Source organism: Otolemur garnettii, unplaced genomic scaffold (assembly GCF_000181295.1).
Source record: "Otolemur garnettii isolate 467f Iridium unplaced genomic scaffold, OtoGar3 scaffold00011, whole genome shotgun sequence".
NCBI lineage: Eukaryota > Metazoa > Chordata > Mammalia > Primates > Galagidae > Otolemur > Otolemur garnettii.
Genome location: NW_003852406.1, coordinates 10,982,868 through 11,007,289, shown reverse-complemented (window position 1 = coordinate 11,007,289; position 24,422 = coordinate 10,982,868). Strand labels below are relative to the sequence as shown.

The following is a 24,422-nucleotide window of genomic DNA, read 5'->3' as shown; positions in this document are numbered from 1 at the left end:
AAAAAAAAAAAAAAAAAATTTCATATTATGTTTTAGTGCCTCCTTGTGTATTAATGGACATTCACTAATATTTATTGAATTGAAAAGTGATAAGATATTCTGTAATGACATCAAGAGTTATACAGTATGGGGATTTTTTTCTTTCCCTTCCTAAAATTCTAATGCTGAAAATAATTCTATTGCTATACCTTACCCAAGACCAAATGAATTCTGTGGAATGAAAGCATAAAGCAAGATAATACTGGAGAATAGTATAGTTAAGTGCTGAATCTAGCTTTAGGAGAAAGCTAAGGGGTATCAGGGGTCATATTTTTAACAGCCATCTCAGAATGGGGGAATAGAAAATGAAAGGCTGTAGGGGAAAAAAAACCCAATGTCTTGGGGCAGTCCTTTTTTTCTGGAGAGTAGAGTTGTTGGGTATTTAAAATAAGACTTTTCCAAGTGATTGTTGTTCTTTATTTTTACATTATTTTTGAATTTCAGAATAATATGAGGGTACAAATGATTAGGTTATATTGTTTGCATTTTTTAGGTAAAGTCCAAGTTGTAGTTGAGCCCCTCACCCAGGAGGTGTGCTGAATACCCTTACATTGTGCCCTTTTGGTGAGAGCACACCAACCACCTCCCCTCCCTTTACCCTGCTCCCCCCACAAAATTTGTGTTTTTCTCTTCCATGGGTGTGTAGTTGTTCATCTATTGGTTTTATGGTAGTACGGAGTACATAGATGCTTGCTTTCTATTCTTGTGATACTTTATTAAGGAGAATGTTTTTCAACTCCATCCAGGTTAATACAAAAGATGTAAAGTCTCCATCTTTTTTATAGCTGTATAGTATTCCATGGTATATACGTTGGATTGATTCCACATCTTGGTGATTATGAATTGAGTTGCGATAAACATTCTAGGACAAATGTCCTTAGTGGTACATTTTTTTTCCCTTTGGGGTAGATACCTAGTAATGGGATTGTGGTATCAAATGGAAGGTCTACTTTCAGCTCTTTGAGGAGCCTCCATACTTCTTTCCAAAGAGGCTGTACTAGTTTGCAATCCCACCAACAGTGTAAAATGTTCCCCTTTCTCCAAATAAGACATTACACTAAATAAAATTATTACTTGAGTACCTGGACATTTTTTTTTACCCCTTGTAATGTGTTTTGGATCGTTTGAGGAGCAATTGTGTGTGTTTTAATGTTTAGCTCCAAGGAGGGCAGGGACTGCTGGGGAAGTGTTTCTATTATTTGATCTCAACACTGGTCACATAAGCATGTTTACTTTGAGAAAATTCAGGGAGCTTTGCTTTGGAACTTTTTTGTACATACTTGATACTTCAGTAAAATTTACCAAAACTAAATACCACTTGTGTACATTTACATGTACAGAGAATTCCATCTCCAGTTTATTCCACAAAGCAAAAGTTTTGTTTTTCTTCTTCTTGGTATTTCTTAATTTTCATTTCAAAATAGATCATTATGTTTCCATCCCTATCATCATTTTTACTTTGCTTTTGTCCATACTGGTTGAGAAGTTACCTATCTTTGATTTCTATTCTGTTAATGTGTGTGCTTAGTCCCGTACCAGTCTATTGTTTCTGTTCTATTGCTTTTTCACCACCTTTTATCTTGCTGAACTAGTTATAACCTGTAATTTAGCATGTATTTTAAAGAATATTTGGTAATTTAAAAGTAATTTATGTTAGCTGTTATTAGTTTTTAAAGTAGGTGAGCTTATTTTAATAAATTTTTATGACAGTTTGTCCTCCATTCTGTTTCCTACTTAGAAAGCTATAAGTTATTGGGGCTAGATCTCCACTGATTTTCCTTCCTTTCTAAGACTGTGGCTCCTAGCAGAGCAAATTGTTTTCCTTCTCACTATGTAAAACATTGTAAAATTCTTTGTAAAAGAGAGTTCAAAGTTTCCATTGTTCTTCTCATGAGAACATTACATTTAATCAGATGACCCGAAAACCTTATTTTACTTCCTGTTTATGTAACTCTATATTCTGTTTGACAGCATGATTCTGGAACAGAGTGCACACCAGGAGAATCTAAGAATTTAGGACAAAAAGAAAATGGCAATTACATCATGTATGCAAGAGCAACATCTGGGGACAAACTTAACAACAATAAGTTTTCACTCTGTAGTATTAGAAATATAAGCCAAGTTCTTGAGAAGAAGAGAAACAACTGTTTTGTTGGTATGTATTTTTTCTCAACATTGTATTTTGAATATTTTTAACATTCAAAAAACTTGAGTAAGTTATACAGTGAGCACCAATATACCCATCACTTATATTTTACAATTGTTAAAACTTTGCTGTATTTGCTTTATCACATATTTATTAATCTGCCCATCCCTCAATCTATGTTTTTTATTGCAATTTAAAGTAAATGGTAATCATGAGTATACCACTTCAGCCTGCATATCGTTAACTAAAGTTCAGTCTCATTTGGAATTCTTTTTCTGCTTTCTACCTAAGTGAAACACATAAATCTTAAATGCACATTTGATGTTTTTTTGTTTTGTTTTGTTTGTTTTATTTTTAAGACAGGATCTTTCTTGCCCAGGCTAGAGCATAAAGGTATCACCCACAGCTCACTGTAGTTACCAACTCATGGGCTGAAACAATCCTCCTGTCTCAGCCTTCTGAGTAGCTGGGTTTGCAGGCATGTGGCACCATACCTGGGTAGGTTTTTAATATATTTTGTAGCATGAGGTCTTGCAGTGTTGCTCAGGCTGGTCTTGAGCTGTGATCCTCCTCAAGTGATCCTCCTTCCTTGGCCTCCCAAAGTGCTAGGATTATAGGCATGAGCTATTATGCTCAGCCTATTTGATGGGTTTTGACAAACGTGTTCATCCGTGCAAACTAAGTACCTATCAAGATATAGTTTCTGCTACCTCAGAAAATTCTTTTATTCTTCCCCTGCCTTTTTTGAGACTGAGTCTTACTTTGTTACCCTCAGTAGAATGCCATGGTGTCATAGCTCACAGCAACCTTAAACTCCTGGGCTCAAGTGATTCTCTTGCCTCAATTTCCTGAGTAGCTGGGACTATAGGCACCCACCACAACACCCAGCTATTTTTAGAGATAAGGCCTCCCTTTGGCTCAGGCTAGTCTTGACCCTGTAAGCTCAGGTGGTCCACCCACCTTGGCCTCCCAGGTGCTGGGATTAAGGGTTTGATCTGGCCCATAAATGGGAATCCTTTTTTTTTTTTTTTAAAAGCAGGCCCTGGCAGGGTTCAAACCCACCACCCCCAGTGCACAGGGCCAGCACTCTAACCATTGAGCTATAGGCACCCTCTTTTATTCACCTTCCCGGTCAATCTCTGTCTCTCCTCCAGAAGCAACCACTTTCGGATTTATTTCACCATACATTAGGTTTGCCTCTATATAACTAGAATCATACAGTTTGTACCCTTTTGTGGAAGGCTACTTAAACTCAGCATAATATTTTGAGATTCGGTATTTTACTCCTTTTTATTGTTTAGTACTATTATATTATGTGAATTTATCCTAGTTTGCTAATTTGCTTTTCTACAGATGAACAACTGTGCTTTGGGTTTGGGCTAGTATGTATAGGAATAAAGCTGATAGGAAATTTTTTTTTCTTATTGTATTAAGGTACATAAAAAATTTGTCATTTTAAGCAAATTTAATTACACAATTTTATGGTATTAGTTACATTCATAGTGTTGTGCAACCTTTACCACAATTCATTTCCAAACTGCTTTTTATCCTCCAAAACAGAAATTCTATAAACATTAAGCAATAATTTCTCTCTTCTCCCTTAGCCCCTGGTAACCTTTAATTTAATTTCTGTCTTTGTGAATTTTCAGTCTACTCTAGGTACCTCATGTAAGTGGGATCATAAAGTGTTTGTTCTTTTGTGTCTGGCTTATTTTACTTAGAGTAATATTTTCTAGATTCATCCATGTTGTAGCATGTGTCAGAACTCCATTCCCTTTTATGGCTGAATAATCCATTGTAGATTCTATTTTGTTTTTCCGTTCATCTGTTACGCCTTTCTTTTAGCAGTTAACATAGTCAACCATGTGGCATTTAACATATTCTAAATATTCTGCCTTGCACTATTATTTTTTTTAATATGCTCTTGACTTCTCAAGATTGTTAAGTTACTTGCGGAAAAACACTGAGGCCTGTTCATTTTTGTACATCAAGAGCACTTAAAGGGGGGTTAAGTATGTGACAGCAAAGGAGAAAGAACTGAGGAAGATTTCCAAATAAACATGGCTTTTTGTTCTTAATTGAAAAATTATTGAGATATAGATTCACATAGTTGTTAAGAAGTAATGGTTCCTCTCAGTGGTAATATAAGAATTTAATACCATCCAGTGGTAATATAAGGATCCATTGCCCTTCACTGCTGTTGTTGTTCTCCCATCTTACCAACCTGTTCCCTGTTTTTAAAATTTTGTTATTTGAGAAATGCTATACAAAGGCCTGGTACCATTCCTCAAGCCTGTAATCCTAGCACTATGGGAGGCTGAGGCAAGTGGATTGCTTGAGCTCTGAAATTTGAGACCAGCTTGAGCAATAGTAAGACCCCATCTCTACTAAAAATAGAAAAACTAGCTGGGTGTAGAGGCAATTGCCTGTAGTCCCAGCTACTTGGGAGTCTGAGGCAAGAGGATTGGTCAGGCCCAAGAGTTTGAAGTTGCTGTGAGCTATGAAGCCATGACACTTTACCTGGGGGAACAGAGTGAGATTCTGTCTCAAAGAAAAAAAAAGGTATATAAATGAAAACATACAATAAGTAACCTTATGAGATTGCCTTTTTCCCACTCAGTATAAATCTCTGGAGTGTTGTCTAAATTGCTGCCTTTATCAATAGTTTGTTCTGTTTTATTTTTAAGTAGTATTCCATGGTATATTTAACCAATCACCTATTGAAGGATATCTGGGCTGTTACCAGTGTTTAACTGTTGTGAATAAAATAGCTATAAACATTTCTGTACAGGTTTTTTGCATGCACATTCTTTTTTATTTCTTTGGGGGTAAATACCCCCAGATCCAACAGATGGACCATATTGCAGTTGCTTATTTGTTTTGTACAAAACTGCCAGACTTTTCCAGGGAGGCTGCACCATTGTACATTCTTACCTGCAGTATATGATCAGATACTGATGATTTTTCTGTATCTTCACCAGCATTTAGTGTTTTCATGATTTTATATATTAGTCACTCTGATAAGTATGTAATGATCTCATAGTTGTAATGTGCATTTCTCTGTTGACTAATGATATTAAACATCTTTTTATGTGCTTATTTGCTGCTATCTGTATTTTCTTCAAATGAAAGATCTGTTCATGTTCTTTTGGCCATTTTCCTGGGGTTTGTTTTTCTTTCGAGTTTTGAGAGTTTTGTTTTGTTTTTAATATAGTCTAGATTCTAGTCGATTGCCTGCTAATTGGTTTTCAAATATTTTCTCCCAGTCTGTAGCTTGTTTCTTTCATTCTTTTATAGATATTTCTCAGAGAAAAGGTTTTAAATTTTGATGAGTTGTAATTGATCAGTTTTTTTGTTTTTATTGATTGGCTTTGTCTTTTAAAAACACAGATTGAGGACGGGACTTGTGGCTCAAAGGGGTAGGGCGCTAGCCCCATATGTCGGAGGTGGCAGGTTCAAACCCAGCCCAGGCCAAAAACTACCAAAAAAAAAAATCATGCATTAAAAGAAAAAAGATTGAAATCGCATTGATGTTATCATTTTTGTTATTATCATTAGCAGTTTTTCTAACACTTGTAGTGTTAGAAAGTGCTGTGTAGATTCTTCATTTGAAATTGGGGTTTCACAGTAAACTTTGTGATTAATGTCTTTTAAAAATGAGCATATTGCTTTGTAGGTATTATGGGAAAGAAATTTGTATATTAAATTATAGTGAAATGTTTATTACAGTTTTTTATTTAAATAGTATCTTTACTTTGTGTTTAAGCTATTAGTTAAATAGCTAATTTGAAGTAATAAATCTATATGAGATGCAGATTAATTTGTAGTAAATATTGTCTCTCAGGTTTTTCTGACTTTATCATTTTCTCTTTCTCCTAAATTGCACGTCAGATGAATTATAAAATTACCAGGCTTTTAAAAAACATCATTGCTTAGTATATATGTACACATACACATACATTCTAGTTTTAGAGAACAGAAGAGATTGTTTAAACTAGTGAAACATGGATGAGGTTTCAATAACCTTTAAGATTTCCTTTCATAGGCTGGGCCTGGTGGCTCATGCCTGTGATCCTAGCACTCTGGGACATTGAGGTGGGTGGGTTGCTTGAGCTCAGGAGTTTGAGACCTGTCTAAGCAAGAGCAAGACCCTGTGTCTAAAAATAGCTGGGCGTTGTGGTGGGTGCCTATAGTTCGAGCTAGTTGGGAGGTTGAGGTGAGAGAATCATTTGAGTCCAAGAGTTTGAGGTTGCTGTGATACCATGGTACTCGACTGAGGGTGAGAAAGTGAGACTAAAAGTGAGACCTTTAAAAAAAAAAATTCCTTTAATAGTTAGATGATGTGTTTAAGTATAAGAATGAACTTTATGAATATAAAACCAAACTTTCTACAACATTTTTGATTCATATATGTCTTATGTGGGCTCCTTATGTTGGTGTGATTCCCTTCTACTTACTCATTTCTGAATTTAAAAGCCTGTACTATGACTGTTCTCAACATTGAGTAGGAAAGGAAACAGTGCTAGATTGTAGACTTGGAAGACCTAGGTTGAGTCTGTGTTTTACCCATATTGGGGGAGATGGTCTCTAGCAAGTTACACACTGCTTGGACGTTAGTTTTCTTTTCTAGAAAATGAAGGTATTTGATTCTTACCATTCTCTACAGGTGCTAGAGTTCTTTGATTTTTATCATCTTACAAAGAGGAACATTCTTACTCCAATTTTAAAATCCATTGGAAAAAAATCAAAGAACTCTAGAAGATAGCTGAAGAAATTTTCTCAAATTATTCTTTGTGCTTAGACTAGACTGTCTAACCATAATCAACCAAAATTTGGCCAAATACTGTTAGGTTCTGTGGGAATACAAAAAATTTAAATAATACACATTTTCTCCCTTTAGAAGCTTGGTCTAGCTAAGGAGCAAAATTAATGTATATTTTTAGAGAATTATTTTACAGCCTATATTATAATCACCCAAATAGAATGTGAGGGATTCCATAGGACACAATCCCACCCAACTTTCTTTTTTTTTTTTTTTTTTTTTTTTTTGAGACGGAGCCTCAAGCTATCCCCCTGGGTAGAGTGCCATGGCATCACGCTCACAGCAACCTCCAACTCCTGGGCTCAAGCGAGTCTCCTGCCTCCGCCTCCCAAGCAGCTGGGACTACAGGCGCCCGCCACAACGCCTGGCCATTTTTTGGTTGCAGCCGTCATTGTTGTTTGGCGGGCCCGGGCTGGGGATTCGAACCTGCCACCTTAGGTGTATGTGGCTGGCGCCTCAGCCGCTTGAGCCACAGGCGCCGAGCCCCACCCAACTTTCTTAACAAATAAATGGTATAAAAGTAGAGTGGAATCTGTTATACGACAGAAGAACTTAAGAGACATGACAACCAAAAGCAACCACGGTGGTGGTGGGGGCTTGAAACCAGGAGAACCTTGTTTGGAACTTGATTCAGACCAACTAATTGTAAGGAGAAAGTTAAGGAAAATTGAACATGGATTAGCTATTAGATACTATTACACATATTAATTTTGTTGGATGTGATAATGGTTGTTGCGGTTAGGTTTAAAAAAAGAAAAAATTTCTTATCTCTTAGTATATTCTAAATAAAGTATTTATAAAAACAATCATATGTTAAGGGGGGTATTTTTACTCCAGAAAAAAAAAAATTGTGAGAGTAAATAAGAACAGCACATTGTCTATAATCCAAAGTTATTAAAGCTAAATGATTGGTACATGGGAGTTCATTGTGATTCTTCTTTTATTATTTTTATGTGTATTTGACATTTTCTGTAGAGAAAAGATTTAATTTTTTTCCTGATTAATGAAGCACTAACTTAATTTTTATTTGTGTGATATAAATAGTGCAGTCATGGTACAATTAAGCTCAGTGTGGTATGGCCTATGTAATACATGACAACTTCTAGAAAGAAGCATCAAGTCAGATCCCCACGCTATACAGGTCACAGGCCCCCAAAGAAAGTGACTTGCCCAAGCTTGCATTGCTAGTGGCAGATCCTCTGTTAGAATTAGGGCTCATGATTTTCAGAGTCCTTGTTTGTTCTGCTTCTTTCATTTATCAAAGTTTTCCTTAATTTCTTTGTTTTAAAGCTCTAAAGAGTTTGTGGATTTTAAATAAAATTAATGTATGCATATAATGTTTACCATGACTTGTTTGCTTTCTTAAGAATCTGGCCAACCTATATGTGGAAATGGAATGGTAGAACAAGGTGAGCAGTGTGATTGTGGATATAGTGACCAGTGTAAAGATGAGTGCTGCTATGATGCAAACCAACCAGAGGGGAAAAAATGCAAACTGAAACCTGGAAAAGAGTGCAGGTACCTTGCTAATTCCATAATGTTAATAATGTTTCTGTAAAGTAACCTAAAAATAGTTACAACAAATTTAAAACTGAAATTAAGAGATGCATGTGGTTTTGAAACTTTGTCTTTATTTATTGCTATTTTATTTGTTTTTCTGAAATAGTATTGGTTAGTGTCCTGTTTTGGGCAGATTGAACTATTTGTAATTGTATTTTGTGTGGTGGGTGTTAATAAGAATATATAAAAGATGCTCAAAAAATGTTACTTAGTTACGGACTTTAAAAATGTGACCATCTTTCCTATTTTTATAATCTTTAAATATTTAGGTAATATGGAGTCCCTACACTTTTATAATGGTGTCACATAATTATTTCACTTGTCAAATTATTAATACTTCAGTAGTGATAGGTATAAGCAATTGAATATTGTTGGTACAATATTTTTTAAATGGCTGGTGTGTATATCCTAGTTTGGTTTTAATGTATAAATGTGATTAAAACTGATAATTTGACTGATGGATGACATAACTGAAAAAACACTGATAAATTCCCTAACATTAAATCCACTTTCCAATATAACTTTTCTTATTCTATTCACTAAAGGCAAATATAGTGAGAATGAGGAGTATTGTATGCTTTGATATAAAAACAAAACAATCATTTTCCTGCATTTATTAAATGTTTAAATTTAGTGGCTTCTTATTCCAATTTTTTATTGATAAATGTATACATAATTGTATATATTTATGGAATACACATGATAATTTGATGCATGCATACACAATGTCTAATGATAAAATCAGGGTAGTTTTCTTGTGTTCTTGTCCAGTTTTGGTATCAGGATAATACTGGCCTCATAGAATGAGTTTGGAAGAATTCCTTCCTCTTCAGTTTTCCAGAAAAGTTTGAGATAAATTGGTATTAGTTCTTTAAATGTTTTGTAAAATTTAGCAGTGAAGACTTTCAGTTACTGATTCAGTTACTTTACTTGTAATTGGTCTGTTCAGATTTTCTATTTGTTCTTGGCTCAATCTTAGTAAGTTGTATGTCTCCAGGAATTTATCCACATCTGTTAGGTTTTCCAATTTGTTGGTATATAGTCATTCATAATAGTGTTTGATTATCTGTTGTATTTCTGTGGTGTAAGTTATGGTATCTTCTTTTTTGTTTCTGATTTTATTTGGATAGTTGTTCTTGTTTTTAGTTAGCTGATGATTTGTAAGTTTTATCATTTCACAACCCCCCAACTTTTTGTTTAACTGATCCTTTGTATTTTTTTTTATTTTAGTCTGAATTCCATTTTTAAATTAAGTAATTAGTTAATAAATTTATTAATAAATTACACACAACTTCACAGCAACCTCAAAATCCTGGGATCAAGCAATAAGTCCTGCCTTAGCCTCCTGAGTAGGTAGGACTAGCTGGGACTACAGGCACCTGCTATTATGCCTGGCAGGTTTTTTTCGGGTCTCACTCTTGCTTAGGGTGGTCTCAAACTCCTGAGTTCAGGAGATTCTCCCACCTTGGCCTCCCAGAATGCTAGGATTATAATCATGACCCACCATGTCTGACCAAGAATTTCGTTTATTTTTACTATGACCTTTATTATTTCTTCCTTTCTATAAATTTTGGATTTGGTTTGTTTGTGCTTTTCTGGTTCCTTTAGTGGCATTGTTAGGTTGTTTATCTTTCTGCTTTCTTTGATGTTGACTTTTATTGCTGTAAACTTAATTCTTAATACTGTTTTTTCTGTATCACATAGGTTTTGGTATGTTGCATTTCTATTTTCATGTTTCAAGGAGTTTTTAAATTTCTTAATTTCTTCATTTATGTTTGGTTATTTAGGAGCATGTTGCTTCATTTTTGTGTATTTGTACAGTTTTGAAAAATTTCCTTTGTTACTGATTTTGAATTAGAGAAGATATTTGATAAGATTTTTAGTTCTTTTAAATTTGTTGAGTCTTGTTTCGTGGCCTATTAGGTGGTCTGTCCTGGAGAATGTTCATGTATTGATTAAAAGAATGTGTATTCTGCAGCTGTTAAATGTTTTGTAAATGTCTGTTATATTTGGTCTAAAGTGCAATTGTAATCATTTGTCTTTGTTCAGTATTTTGTGTAGATAATCTGTCCAATGTTGAGAGTGGGATATTGAAATTCCCAACTATTATTGGGTTGAAGTCTATCTCTTCTTTAGATATAATAATATTTTCTTTATAAATCCGGATGCTCCAGTATTGGGTACCTGTAGGTTTAGAATCGTTATGATCTCTTGCTGTCTTGATTTCCTTATCCTTATACAATGATCTTTTGTGTCTCTTTTCAGTTTTTTACTTAAAGTCTGCTTTATCTGAGTATAGCTACTCCTGCTTGCTTTTGTTTTCTATTTCTGTAGAATATCTTTCTCCATTCATTTACTTTTAGTCTGTATGTATCTTTACAGTTGAAGTGAGTTTCTTGCAGGCAGCATATAGTTTAATCATATATATTTCTTAATCCATTCAGCAAATCTACATCTTTTAAGTGGGAAATTTAAGGGTTTCACATATATAGTTATTGATAAGTGAGGACTTTCTCTTGTTAGTTTGTTTTCTTGTTTTATATATGCTCTATTCCTTCTTTTACTGTTTATCATGCAGTTTGATAGTTTATTGTAGTAGTAACATTTGATTCCATTCATTTTCTCATTTATGTATCTGTCCTACCATTTAGCTTTATACTTCTGTTTCCTTCTTTTGCTTCCAAATGCTGGACTCCTTTGAACATTTCTTGTAGGGCCAGTCTAGTGGTGACAAGTTCCCTCAGTTTTTGTTTGTGTGGGAAAGACTTTTATATCTTCCTCATTTCTGAAGGACAGTTTTGCTGGATATAACATTCTTGGTATTCTTAAAGCATTTTGACCATATAATTCCATTCTCTCCTGGTCTCTCCTGATTTCTGCTGAGAAATTTGTTAGTCTAATGGAGAGTCCCTTAGATGTGACTTAATACTTTCGTTGTTTTTAGAATTACTCTTTGTCCTTAACTTTTGGCAGTTTGACAATAACGTGTCTTGGGTAGGACCTTCTTGAGTTGAATATATTGGAGTATTTTTGAGCTTTGTGGATAGGAATGTTTATATTCTCTCCCTAGACTTGGGAAGTTTTCAGTTATTTCATTAAATATGTTTTCTATGCCTCTTTTTCTTCTGAAACTTCTTTAGTATGAAAATATGTTCATTTAATTGTGTCCCGTAACTCTTACAGCCTTTTTCCCACTCTTTTTCATTATTTTTTTCCTTTGACTTAGTATTTTCAAATGACCTATCTTCAAATTCAGAGATTCTTTCTTCTGCTTGATCAAGTCTGTTATTGAAGCGCTTTATTGTATTTTTTATTTCATTATTTGAATTGTTAAGCTGTATGATTTGTATTTGATTCTTTTTTGTATATCTTTCTCTCTCTCTTTTTTTTTTCCTTGAGACAGAGCCTCAAGCTATCCCCCTGTGTAGAGTGCTATGGCATCACAGCTCACAGCAACCTTGCAACTCCTGGGCTCAAGCGAGTCTCCTGCCTCAGCCTCCCAAGTAGCTGGGACCACAGGCACCTGCTACAACGCCCGGCTGTTTTTGTTTTGGTTGCAGCCATCATTGTTGTTTTGGCGGGCCGGGCTGGATTCGAACCTGCCACCTTAGGTGTATGTGGCTGACACCTTAGCCACTTGAGCCATAGGCGCCAAGCCATATCTTTCTCTTTTTAAAACTTCTTATTCTTATGAATTGTTTTCCTGATTTTGATTTATAAATACAAATATCTATCTGTATTTTCTTCAATTGTATTAAATTTCCTTAAGATCATTATTTTGGGTTGGGCACAGTGGCTCATGCCTGTAATCTCAGCACTCTGAGAGGCCAAGATGAGTGGATTGCCTGAGCTCATGGGTTCAAGACCACCCTGAGCAAGAGCAGGAGCCCATCTCTAAAAATAGCTGGGCATGGTGGCAGGTGCCTATAGTCCCAGCTACTTGTGAGGCTAAGGCAAGGGAGTTGCTTGAGCCCACGAGTTTGAGGTTGCTGTGGCTGTGATGCCACAATACTCTACCAAGGGTAGCAAAGTGAGATCTTCTCTTTAAAAAAGACAAAAAAAAAAAAAACCACCCCACATTAGTTTGAATTCCTTTTCTGGCAATTCATTGATCTCCTTTTTATTGATGTCTATAAATACAGAAGTTTTTTTTTTATTGTTTGTTTGTTTTTTGGAGACAGAGTCTCACTCTGTTGCCCAGGTTAGAGTGCTATGGTATCAGCTCACAGCAACCTTGAACTCGTAGGTTCAAGCAATACTCCTGCCTCAGCCCCCCGAGTAGCTGCGACTACAGGTGCCTTCTATGACACTGGGCTAATTTTTCTATTTTTAGTAGAGACAGGGTTTCTCTCTTGCCCCTGCTGGTTTTGAACTGAGCTCAAGTGATCCTCCTGCCTCAGCCTCTCAGAGTGCTACGATTACTTCTGGAATGCAGATGTGAGCCACCACACCCAGCCTAATGCAGAGTTTGTGTTCCTTTTGTGGTCATAGTAACTTGCCTTTTCATGTTTCTTTGCACTGATGTTTGTACATCTTGTGGAACAGTTGCCTCTTCCAAACTTTTTAGCATGACTTTCATAGAGGAAGACTTTCACCTGCACTTCAGTATTAGTTTGCTGGTTGGGAAAAAAGTGGTTATTATTTCCAGGCAGGTAGGTTCAGTGGTGTAGTCTCTGTGCAGCTTCTTTGCTGTGTTCAATGTCAGCAATAGCTGTGGGCACCTCAGTGGCTTACACTCTAGAAATTGGTGGTAGTGGGAGCAGTGGTATAAGTTGTTAATGTTCTTGGTGGTAAGGGGTTTGGGGACCCTCCCATTTTCATTTTCTCTACAACTGTGAGAGCTAAGAGGATTTCTCTTGGTATCAGAGAGGCCTAAAGCACCTGTCACAGTGCTGGGTTCCAGGTACCAGTATTCAGAATAACTGTGGGGTTAGAGTCTTAGGCCCAATTCCTTGTAATCTTATTATGTTACCTAGTCTTACTCTCTGTGGCAGGATTATATGAAAGTTGCCCACAGTGTTAGCGTGTCTCTGAGGCACACTCTAGCAGCTAAGGCCCAGAAGGCGAGGTTATAGCTGTGATTATACCCCTGGGGGTAGGGCACAGCCATGGCCTGGCTTGAAGGAAGAAGAGGTGCTCTGAAGATTTGGTCATGGCACAGTATATGCCCATAATTCAGGAACCTTGGCCAATAGGGCTCACTAGCAATTTAGGTCTCTTGGGATAAGAGAATGTGTAGTAGTGAGTGAAGACTCTGGGATGGTGGGGCTTGGCAGTATCCAAGGCTCTATGAAGGCAAGTTTAGCACTAGCAAGTACCCCAGAATGGCTGAGCACAGCTGTCATTAGGGCCATGCGGGCAGGAAGCAGCCCAGCAATGACTCTGTTCTCCAGGAAGAAGAGTATCTCCATAGTTTAGACTCAGGGGACTAGTCTACCTGCCGGAAAGGGGGGTGCTAGAGTTGTTTGGCCTGTAGGGTGCGATGTCTCAGGCATTGCTCTGGGATGTGGGTTACTACATCAGCTCAGCTGCTCACTTTGGCCAACACACCATTTTTCTGGAATGCCAAAGCACTTTCCTTGGAGAAGAGTGTACAGTTTCAGCTTCAGCCTATGGTGGCAGGTTATAGCTGTGGCTGAAAGATGTAGTAAGTAGAGTTGTTATGCCAAAATACCCTCCCCAGGAAGGAGTATATAGCTTCAGCTCCTAAAAGGGGTGAAGTGAAGGGTAGGTTGAGCTGGCCCCATAGGGAAGAGTGTCTCATTTGCTCTCAGCTTAGCTTGTGGGATGTCAAGCCATGGGATGGTAGTTTAGCCTGAGTACTGAAGGGGTGCTGTAGCTGTGTGCCTTCAGGATAAGATACACTTCAATATTAGTTCCAGTTCAAAGATTGCATAGCACAATTGCCATGTGAGCCACAGGGTGTGGGGCAGAGTGTTGCTCTTTCTTAGAGCATAGAGGATGGGGATGGAATGGTATCAACTGTGCGGGGACTTCAGTAGAGAGGACCATAAATGTCAGTAAGAGTGCTGCGATCCTTTTGCCTACCTTTTCACCATAGAGGAAAATTGCTTCTGGTTTCCACATGATTTTGGTTCAGGGTGGAGTAGTGGAGTTCTAGTGTTTCCTTTCATTCTCTATGTGGCTGTCCTGAATTTGTACTCACCAGGGTCTCTTTTATTCCTATGTGCTCTAGTGCTCTCCCTTAGTTATTTTCTATTCAATAACTAAATGTGGTTATTTATCTATTGTTTTGGCTATCTTTGTGAAGGGAAGAGTGCTAGGGGCTTTTGGTCTGCCATCTTGTTGATGTCACTTCTTATTCCAGTATTTGAAGTTGTATACAAGTACCATATTACTATTTAAAAAGTGAACTTTATGATTTATAAAATAGGACCATATCTAATAATTTGAATCTCATCTACTTTAACACGTATTTAATAGTATATAGAAAATACCTACTGGCTTACTTTTTAAAATCACTTATTATTTCTTCTAGTCCAAGTCAAGGTCCTTGTTGTACAGCGCAGTGTTCATTCAAGTCAAAGTCTGAAAAGTGTCGGGATGATTCAGACTGTGCAAGAGAAGGAATGTGCAATGGCAACACAGCTCTCTGCCCAGCATCTGATCCTAAACCAAACTTCACAGACTGTAACAGACACACACAAGTGTGCATTAATGGGGTAAGCATCTTGATTTTTTATGGATTTTTTTTTTAATTTTAGGAAATCTGTTTTTCAGGATAATTAATGACACTTGAAGCTACATAGTTAAAGTAATGAATCTTGGTCTCTGTTTAAGTAATATCTCTATTTCCCACAAAGTTTTCTTTCCTTATAGAGGAGCCACAACAACCAGCATAAATTTATGCTCATCCAATCTCTTGCTCTGCTTTTATTTTAGTGTTTTTTATTAAGTAGATTGCTCTACAAGATTTACTATCTTATTTGCGTTTATTCTTTTTCAAATGTTTTATGATTAGTTCTGATACTCATCTGTGTTTGTTTTTCATACATTTCCACTTAATTATTCTGACATTAGAAGCTTATACCCTGCCTGGCTATTACTATGAACAATAGACTTGTGACTGTATAGGGATTAAATAATTTGCCTTTTATTTTTCTTCCAGCAATGTGCGGGTTCTATCTGTGAGAAATATGGCTTAGAGGAGTGTACCTGTGCCAGTTCTGATGGCAAAGATGATAAGGAGTTATGCCATGTATGCTGTATGAAGAAAAGTAAGGCTTTTAAAATATAAGGGTATAAAATTTACTTCAAAACCCATTATTCTCATCTAAATTTTATGTATTAAGCTTTGACATATGAGATAGTTTCCAAGTAACTATCTCCTCTTGAGAAAATTTTAAATACAGTATGTATCTAGCATGACCCTACAGTGTTTATAAAATGATAAACTGGACAAAAAAGTGCCAGCTTTATATTAATAAGTTATATTAAAACTGTTATAAGATTTTAAAGCCGTTGTAAGCACTAAATCAAGACTTGCTGGTTATTTGTTTATATTGTAATATTTAAGGTGAATTACTAATGTCATTATCCAGCCTAACTGGTGAAGGTCTATGTAGCATGTTATGGTGATGATTTGGGGTAGTTTTTTTTTTTTTTAAACCTTGTGTCTTTCCCTAACTGGTCCATTAGGAAATTTGATCTTCAACTTAACATTTGGCACTTCTTTTCCAGTGGACCCATCAACTTGTGCCAGTACAGGGTCTGTGCAGTGGAACAAGCATTTCAACGGTCGAACCATCACCCTGCAACCTGGATCCCCTTGCAATGATTTTAGAGGCTACTGTGATGTTTTCATGCGGTGCAGATTAGTCGATGCTGATGGTCCTCTAGCTAGGCTTAAAAAAGCAATTTTTAGTCCAGAGCTCTATGAAAACATTGCTGAATGGATTGTGGTAAGTATAATTTTTATTTATAAATAAACTTTAGCTTAGAATGCTTTGATCATAATTTAATTTGTCCAGAAGTCACCAGTGTTATGAGTATAGTCACTTCTTCCCTGTTTAGACTAGAATTAACTTTATCTGAAGTTTTTTTTTTTGGTAGAGACAGAGTTTCACTTTATCGCCCTTGGTAGAGTGCTATGGCATCATAACTCACAGCAACCTCCAACTCCTGGGGTTAGGCGATTCTCTTGCCTCAGCCTCCCAAGTAGCTGGGACTACAGGCTCCTGCCACAACGCCTGGCTATTTTTTGGTTGTAGTTGTCATTGTTTGGCAGGCCTGGGCTGGTGAACCTGCCAGCTCTGGTGTATGTGGCTGGTGCCCCAGCTGCTGAGCCACAGGCACCGAACCTCACCTTAACTTTTTAATTCAGTTTTGTGAGCCTGTGTTTACTCTTACCATCATCCCTCCAAAGTGAAAGTCCATTATAAGTCCAGGTGAGCCTACAGTAAAGAGAAGGGTTATTGCAGTGGAAACTGAAGTAGGAATAATTAAATGTTTAGAGAAAGACGAGATAGTGTCATTCATTGGGAAAGCATTGGGGTTCTGTTGCTGGACTTATGGAACAAGTATAAAGGATAAAGTGAAAATAACAGAACATGTGAAAGGTAATGCTCCAACAAAAGCATCTGTTATTATTAAGTAACATAGTAGATTAATTATTGAAATGGAGACATTATTGATGCAGTTAGAAGGTTACAATAAGAATAACATTCCTGATTAGCCTAGCACTGATGCAAATTAGGTGAGTGCTAATCTTTAATATTCTGTTCTCAAATTTCTCTCAATTTCTGTCTAAACTTTTTGTATGAGTTTGTTTTTATGTTCTGTTCATGTTAATTAAATGAAAGAACATAGTACTTTCTGTAACTTATTATTATAGTACTATTACTATTTTATATGTACTGTATAATACTATATATGTATACCCTACACTTATATGTATACTATACTTATATACTTATATATGTATACTCTATATACATATATATCATAATACTATATATGTATACTATATACTAATGAAACAGCATAGTACTTTCTGTAACTATTAGTATAGTACTATTACTATATTGTATGTATGTACTATTATTACTACATATTACACTGTAGTATTCTTATTACTACCCAAAATGAGCCATTTTAGTTGTTGTTGTTATTGTATACACACTGTTCATCGAGGATCCAAGTTACACACGATTTGACCTAAGGATGTTCTCAGGAACATATCTCTTCTATAACCTGTGGACTGCCTGTATTTTAAATTCAAAAGCTCATTTATTTGCGCTTACAAAGATTTAATAGACATCCATCATCTTTTAAGTATTTTTGAGATTTTTTTCATATTTTAGATTTGAGGATTAAGGAAATGCTTCTTAACAATGAATCAGCAACACGAAGTCCTTTCTTGTGGTCTGGAACTGATTAATCAGGCTGATAGAAGTTTGCCTTAAGTGAATGTGAGCAGCACATGTTGTTATTTTTATATCATTGCTGATATTTCTATGCCACTCTTTTGAATAGCATGGCCCATATATCCCTGAAGAGTACCAGTAGGCTATTCCCTCAATTGTGGGCATTAACCAGGCCACGCCGTAAGATAACAGCTATGCAGTCCAGTTCCTATAAGTTATTTGTCTCATATGATTATGTGCCCAGTTCACTTGCACAACTTTATTTTGTCATATAATAGCTTGTGAAAGGCCTACAGTAGTCTTGGCCTTTCACCATGTCAGGGAAGTGTCTTTTCCATTTGGTAATACAGATCATTAGGATGCTGGGGTGTAAGAAGCTATGAAATGGATAAGGAGTTAGTTTCACTGACTTGACTTTCCAGTGGTGTCTGGTGGCATTTTGTCTCCTTTCTGTGGTGCACTGGCAATGTTTCTCCTCATGCGAGGCAGAGTAGGCTTGCCTTGACAGTTCAGTACTTCAGGGCATGCATTAGTCACTGCTCCTGGTGCCATGGAAATGATACTTTGTTTTTTGTGAAGTTATTTTTGACAGCCATGATTTGATTTTTCAAAATACATTCACTATATTTGCTGAGTGCCTATGTGTTTGGCCAGGAGATAATGATAAGCATCATTTGGCTTTATCAAAGGTAAAGCTTTCATCTAGTTCTTTCTAGTTTGGCTTTCATCTAGTTCTTGAAAAGTTTGAGAGTATTTCTCATCAAATCTGTTGAGACCTTGTACCATTATCTTCTTTCTTTAATTGGGGGTTAAGGGCATTAGTAATTCTTCAGTTTCTTCATGGTTAATGTATTCTGATTTTTTATATCTTTTGTGTTAGGTTTGGCATCATAGAAGACTGTCTTTTACGTTGATTTCTTTTTAAATTTAATCTTGTGTTTCTTCTTCTCCTTTTTAAATTATTGTCTGCTATTTAGTGGCTTTTTTTCCTTAATTTGTTCACATTTATCTGGAGTTTTTAAATTTTTTTCTATCAAGGATCAGTACTTTCTCATGTTTGAATTTATTTCTGCTGTCATACTTTGCTGTAACTTTATGAATCTGAGTTATTAAGTATTTTGTGTTCTTTATGGATAAAAGATTTAGAGCATTGTTTGCCCAATGCTTAAAAGAACACTAGTTCCATGAGATGCTGCAGGGGGTTGGTGGTCAAATAAACAAAATGGCAAAACACTGTATGCTGTAGTCCTCTCTTAGAGATTTGTGAGAAGATTGTGGGAAGCCCTACAATACATAAATCTTTTAAACCTTTTTTCTGCTATAAATCAGTTACTCATTTTTGTGTAACAGATAAGACCCCAAACCTAGTTGTCTAAAAACCATTATAGATGTGTCACACAGATTTTGGGAGGTGCTGGCTCAGGGTCTCTCTCCTAAGGCTACAGTCAGAATATCAGCTATGGCCTCTGCCCCCTGAAGTCTGACTTCTGGGGTGGCTCACTCACATGCAGGGTGTGCTGTGGTTGTTCTCAGCAGGCACTTCAGTTCTTCCCTGTGGATGTTTCCTCAGGGCACTTGAGCTTCCTTACAATATGGTGTCTGGCTGGTCCCAAGCAAGGCCAATGTCAATGATGTCAGTCCTGACCTGTCTTCATAAGTCACATTCCGTTGCTTCTGTGATGTCCTGCTGGCTGTGCAGGTGGCTCTCCTGCATATGGAGGGTACTGCACAAGGGCCTGAACCCCAGGAGGTGAGGCTCTTGGGGGTATCTTAAAGGCTGGTACTGACAGCTCTGCCCTGCAAGTCATTCCACAAACTTCTCCACCCCTTAAAAGTTGGGCTGAGTCATAGAACTTGCTTTTGCCACTGAAATGTAAGTATAAGCAAAGTGTCCTTTTTTTTTTTTTCTTTTTTTTTTGAGACCAGAGTCTCACTGTTATCCAAGCTAGAGTGCCATGCATCATTATAGTTCACAGAAACCTCCAACTCTTGGGCTCAAGTAGTCCTCTTGTCTCAGCCTCCCAAGTAGCTGAGACTATAGACTTATAAACTTCTTTTTCAAACTTACCAAATCCCAGAAACTTTTACTCATGTAAAGCACTGGTTCTCAACCTTCCTAATGCTGCGATATATTTTCATTGTTAAAAAGGGGTCGTGACCCACAGGTTGAGAACCGCTGATGTAAAGCTTATGAAACCCTAAATACCCTTGGAAGTCATTTGGGGAAACATTGTTTAATGTTGGTAGGTCTCAATCCTGCTTATATGTGGGTCACTATGAAAGTTTTGAGACAGACTCTGTTATGATCCATTATTTTACTTCTGAGATCCACTATCAACAGCATTCTTTCTGATTCACCCATCCAGGTTTCAACTTGCTTGGCTTATCAGTGTTACTGGGAGGACTTCATTTCTTTCTATCTGTGCAGATTTTATATTTCTTGATTTTTGTGTATCTCAAAGCTTTCGTAATAACCCCTGTACCAGTTATAAGAATCAGCCTAGTCCAATTAAATCAGAATCTCTTGGGATTGGACTTAAGTATCTGGGTCTTATAAAACTCTCTAGCTAATTCTGATGAACAGCCAGGGTTGAGAACTACTAACCTAGAACAGGGTTGGCAAATTATGGCCCATGGGCCAAATCCAGCACCCTGCCTATTTTTGTGTCTCACAAGTTTTAATGGTTTTTACATTTTTAAATGGGTACAAATATAATTATCAAAACAGCATTCGTATTTAGTGTCCACAAATAACACTGGCAGACCATGGTCACGCCATTTGTTTGCATATATTCTAATTGTTTATGCATTGCAGTTTGAGTATGTGTGATAGTGACTGCATAGCCTCACAAAACCGAAAATATTAATCTAGGCCTTTACGGGAAATGTTTACCAGCCACTAATGAAGAGCAGTGGTCTCAAAGCATAGTTTCCTAACTGGCAGCATCAGCGTCACCTAGGAACTTGATAGGAATGCAAATTCACGATCCCACCCCAGACCCACTGAGGCAGCCAATGATGGTGAATGCTAAAGTTTGGGAACTCTTTCCCTGTCCCCAGTTTCTGTTAAGAAATGACTCCTTTTTGGAAAGACTTATATTAGAAATGTTCTACTTTGTCCTCCTGACATCTTGAAAACGGAAGATGGTTATGGGGCCTATGGTGTCCTTCGTAGCTTAGTGGAATAGGCCACATAGGTATCGCTTATGAAAATATAACAACAGAGATGCAGCATTGTCACGGGACTTAGCCTGTGATAAGAACACAATATATATCTGCTAGATGAATAAAGTAGATTTCTTAAATGTAATAATTTATATAGAAAAGAATGAAAATTGTACTTTGAAACGGTGACATTATCAGATTCCCCTCAGTGGTATCTTATCTAGGTTGCCCTGGTTAACCTTAATGTAACCAAAAGTTTAGTAGCCATTTGTTTTCTGTTTGGCAGATTGGTGGTGGCGGTGGTGGTGGCAGTGGCGGTGGTGGTTTGAAGGATAGGAAACATAATTTGATCAAAGTCCAGACTAGTATCTTCTGAAGGATGGAAAGGAAGGTTTCTGCCCCTGTAGGGATGGCATAATCAGTATCATGACAAGGAACTGTGGACCCCATATGGTCTTGTGAACCATAAGAAGTCCAGAGTGCACTTGGTGACAGTAAGATTGTTTATTCTTTCACAAAGAGGGTTATATGGTTGACTTTTTCTGGAGAGTTAAAAACAGTGGATTATTTTATGTCTGAAAGAGACTTGACTGTGTGCCTCCCTTCTTCCCATTCATGTACTTTTTTGGGTGATACCTGTTTTCTCATTTTATCTTATAGGTCCTTTTTGTTTCTTTAGATCATTATTATTATTATTATTTGAGACAGAGTCTTACTATGTCGCCCTCGGTAGAATGCCGTGGTGTTATAGCTCACAGGAACCTCCAACTCTTGAGCTTACGCAATTCTCTTGCTTTAGCCACCTAACTAGCTGGAACTACAGGCGCCTGCTACAACACCCAGCTATTTTCTATTGCAGATGTTGTTGTTTCAGCTAGCCTGGGCAGGGCTCGAACCCGCCACCCTCTTTGTATGTGGCTGGCTCCGTAACCACTGTGCTATGGGTGCCGAGCCTATTTAGATTATTAAGTTAAACATTTTTGTAATTATTACATAATAAATTAGCCTAGTAAATTTTGACCTTTTATTTTGTCATTGTTTGTATTTAAATGCCTGCATTGACCAGCATCTGTATTTTACGTAGACTTATTTTCTCAGTGTTGATATAATGGTGGTTAACTTCTAGACTCTTTTTAAACTTTTGTATATCTTCTCTTTGTCCCTTAAGTTTTGCTCAGCACCTTTGTATCTATGACAGTTAAGAGCCTGGCACAGAGTTTAAACTCATTAAATGTTCATTGAATGAAATGACAGCTTTCCTTTCTTTCTGTCTAACAGGTAGACAATTTGTGATCTTTTCTTTTGAGATGAACCACATTTTGCGTTTACTAACCTGGTTCGTACTCTTTTCTCTGATTTTATAGCATATATAAAAGAGAAAAAATGGAGTTTAGCGTTTAACCCACTCTCATTCTCTTTTAAAGGGAACATTGGGGAAAAAAAACCTCTGTCAAAGGTGGACACACTGACACTCTCAAAATATAACATTGTTTTGTTTAGTCTTTCTTGCTGTCTCCTATCCACTGCCATGCTCCATTTCCCCAAATGGTAAATTCTATAAGCTGCTTATCACATTGCCCGTAAAACATCTTGGAATAATGACTTGCCTCTCTAGTAACTAGTTCAATGGATATGTTTTTTTTAATTAATTTTTTTTATTAAATCATAACTCTGTACATTGATGCATTTATGGGGTTCAATATACAATATGAAGTGTATATTGGGGTTCAATATACAATATGAAGTGTATATACATACAATATGTATGTTTCAATATACAATATGAAGTGTTTACATTGAACGCATCCATCACAATTATACTCATTTCTTAATAGTTTTGGAATGTACCATTGCATCATGCACATTAGGTGAGGTCCCCCAAATACCCTCCCTTCTCCCATATCCATCCTCCCCTCCCCTCTCTCTCCTCTTCCCTTCTAATTTCTGGACTATAGTTATGTTTTGCCATTCATATGAGTGTGTAGGTGGTTATATATTGATTTCATAGTAGTATTGAGTACATTGGATACTTTTTCCCCCATTCTTAAGATACTTTATTAAGAAAAATATGTTCCAGATCCATCCAGGTAAACATTAAAGATGTGAAGTCCAATAGATATGTTTTTGTGGGCTAGGTATTAAAGTGTGGTGGGATATAAGTTCAAGGAGCTTGCAGTTTATCACAGAAAACAGACACATGGAAACATTTTCACTCTGGATGCCATTTTTACAGAATATAGGAGAACCTACTAGGCAGACCTTTAAGGAGGTGATGCCATAGTGTAGTTCTCTTAAGGACCATAGAAGTACAGGGTACAGAGAGAGGTGTTTATATATAGAGAGTGAACAAATAGAAGATTCATACAAATACGAATTTCCCAAATCAAAAAATCCCTTTCTCCCCGTTTTGGGAAAAAGTTTGATTATTCTTTTTTAAATTGACAAAGTAATACATTAAAAAGTAGACCCTGTTTCATCCTCAACCTCTTGGATGAATTTCTTACATATTCTTCAGAAACTGTCTATATTACTATAAAAATATGCTCTTTTTTTTTTTTTAAATGTGGAAACTATGTCACATATACTTTGCTGCACTTTATTGTGTGCTCAGTTTTATGTTTGAATTTGCTTTTTTCTCTCTCCCACATAGTGATGTATCTTGGAGATTTTTTGGTGAGAAGCTTTTGAAAAAGGGTTTGCGTAAAGGAGTGACATGGTCGGGTCCATATTTTAGGAAGTCATAACCCAGATGGCCATGTGAAAGATGATTTTGAGCAAGGAAGACTAGAAGAAAGGAAATGTGCTCAGGAATACAGTACATGTTAGAAATAGAGGTATATCCCCTGTAACAGAACTAGCTCATCAACCTGAAAGTAGTAGGAAAGCCCCTTTGTACTCATGAACTGGCTCGTAGTGGAGGTGACACGGTCTCCCCAGAGGGTATTTGGAAGTGTGTAGTGGTTGTCAGAGTGACTGAGGGGGTTCTGCTAGCGTTTGAAGGAAAATAAATTGTGAAGTTGTAGTTTCCAGGCCAGATTCAGCCTTGTCAACATGTTTTGTATGGTCTACACACTGTTTTTAGAAATTCAGAAATTTTGAGTATGTTTGCCAGCACTTAAAAATATATTTCCCATAAAAACTTAGATTTATCACTTCTTTTGAAAAATCTGATCTTTAATCAGTAAAATTGGATTGCAGTGCACCTTACCTGCCTTGTAGGCATTTGAGTTTGTGATCATTGCAATAATGAGTAACAAGAGGGACAAATGTGAGACACTTTTCAGACTGGAGAATGAAAATGAAA

General features: G+C 36.7%; 1 protein-coding gene across 1 annotated transcript in view; it reads left to right on the top strand.

Annotated features, from left to right (window-relative positions):
- Nucleotides 1-24,422, top strand: part of ADAM10 (ADAM metallopeptidase domain 10) — a 117,141-nt gene that overhangs the window by 85,540 nt on the left and 7,179 nt on the right. Inside the window, exons 10-14 of the mRNA XM_023509983.1 lie at nt 2,011-2,194; nt 8,375-8,525; nt 15,067-15,250; nt 15,697-15,805; nt 16,269-16,489. Coding sequence (XP_023365751.1) covers nt 2,011-2,194; nt 8,375-8,525; nt 15,067-15,250; nt 15,697-15,805; nt 16,269-16,489 — 849 coding nt within the window. The remainder of the gene's footprint in view (nt 1-2,010; nt 2,195-8,374; nt 8,526-15,066; nt 15,251-15,696; nt 15,806-16,268; nt 16,490-24,422) is intronic.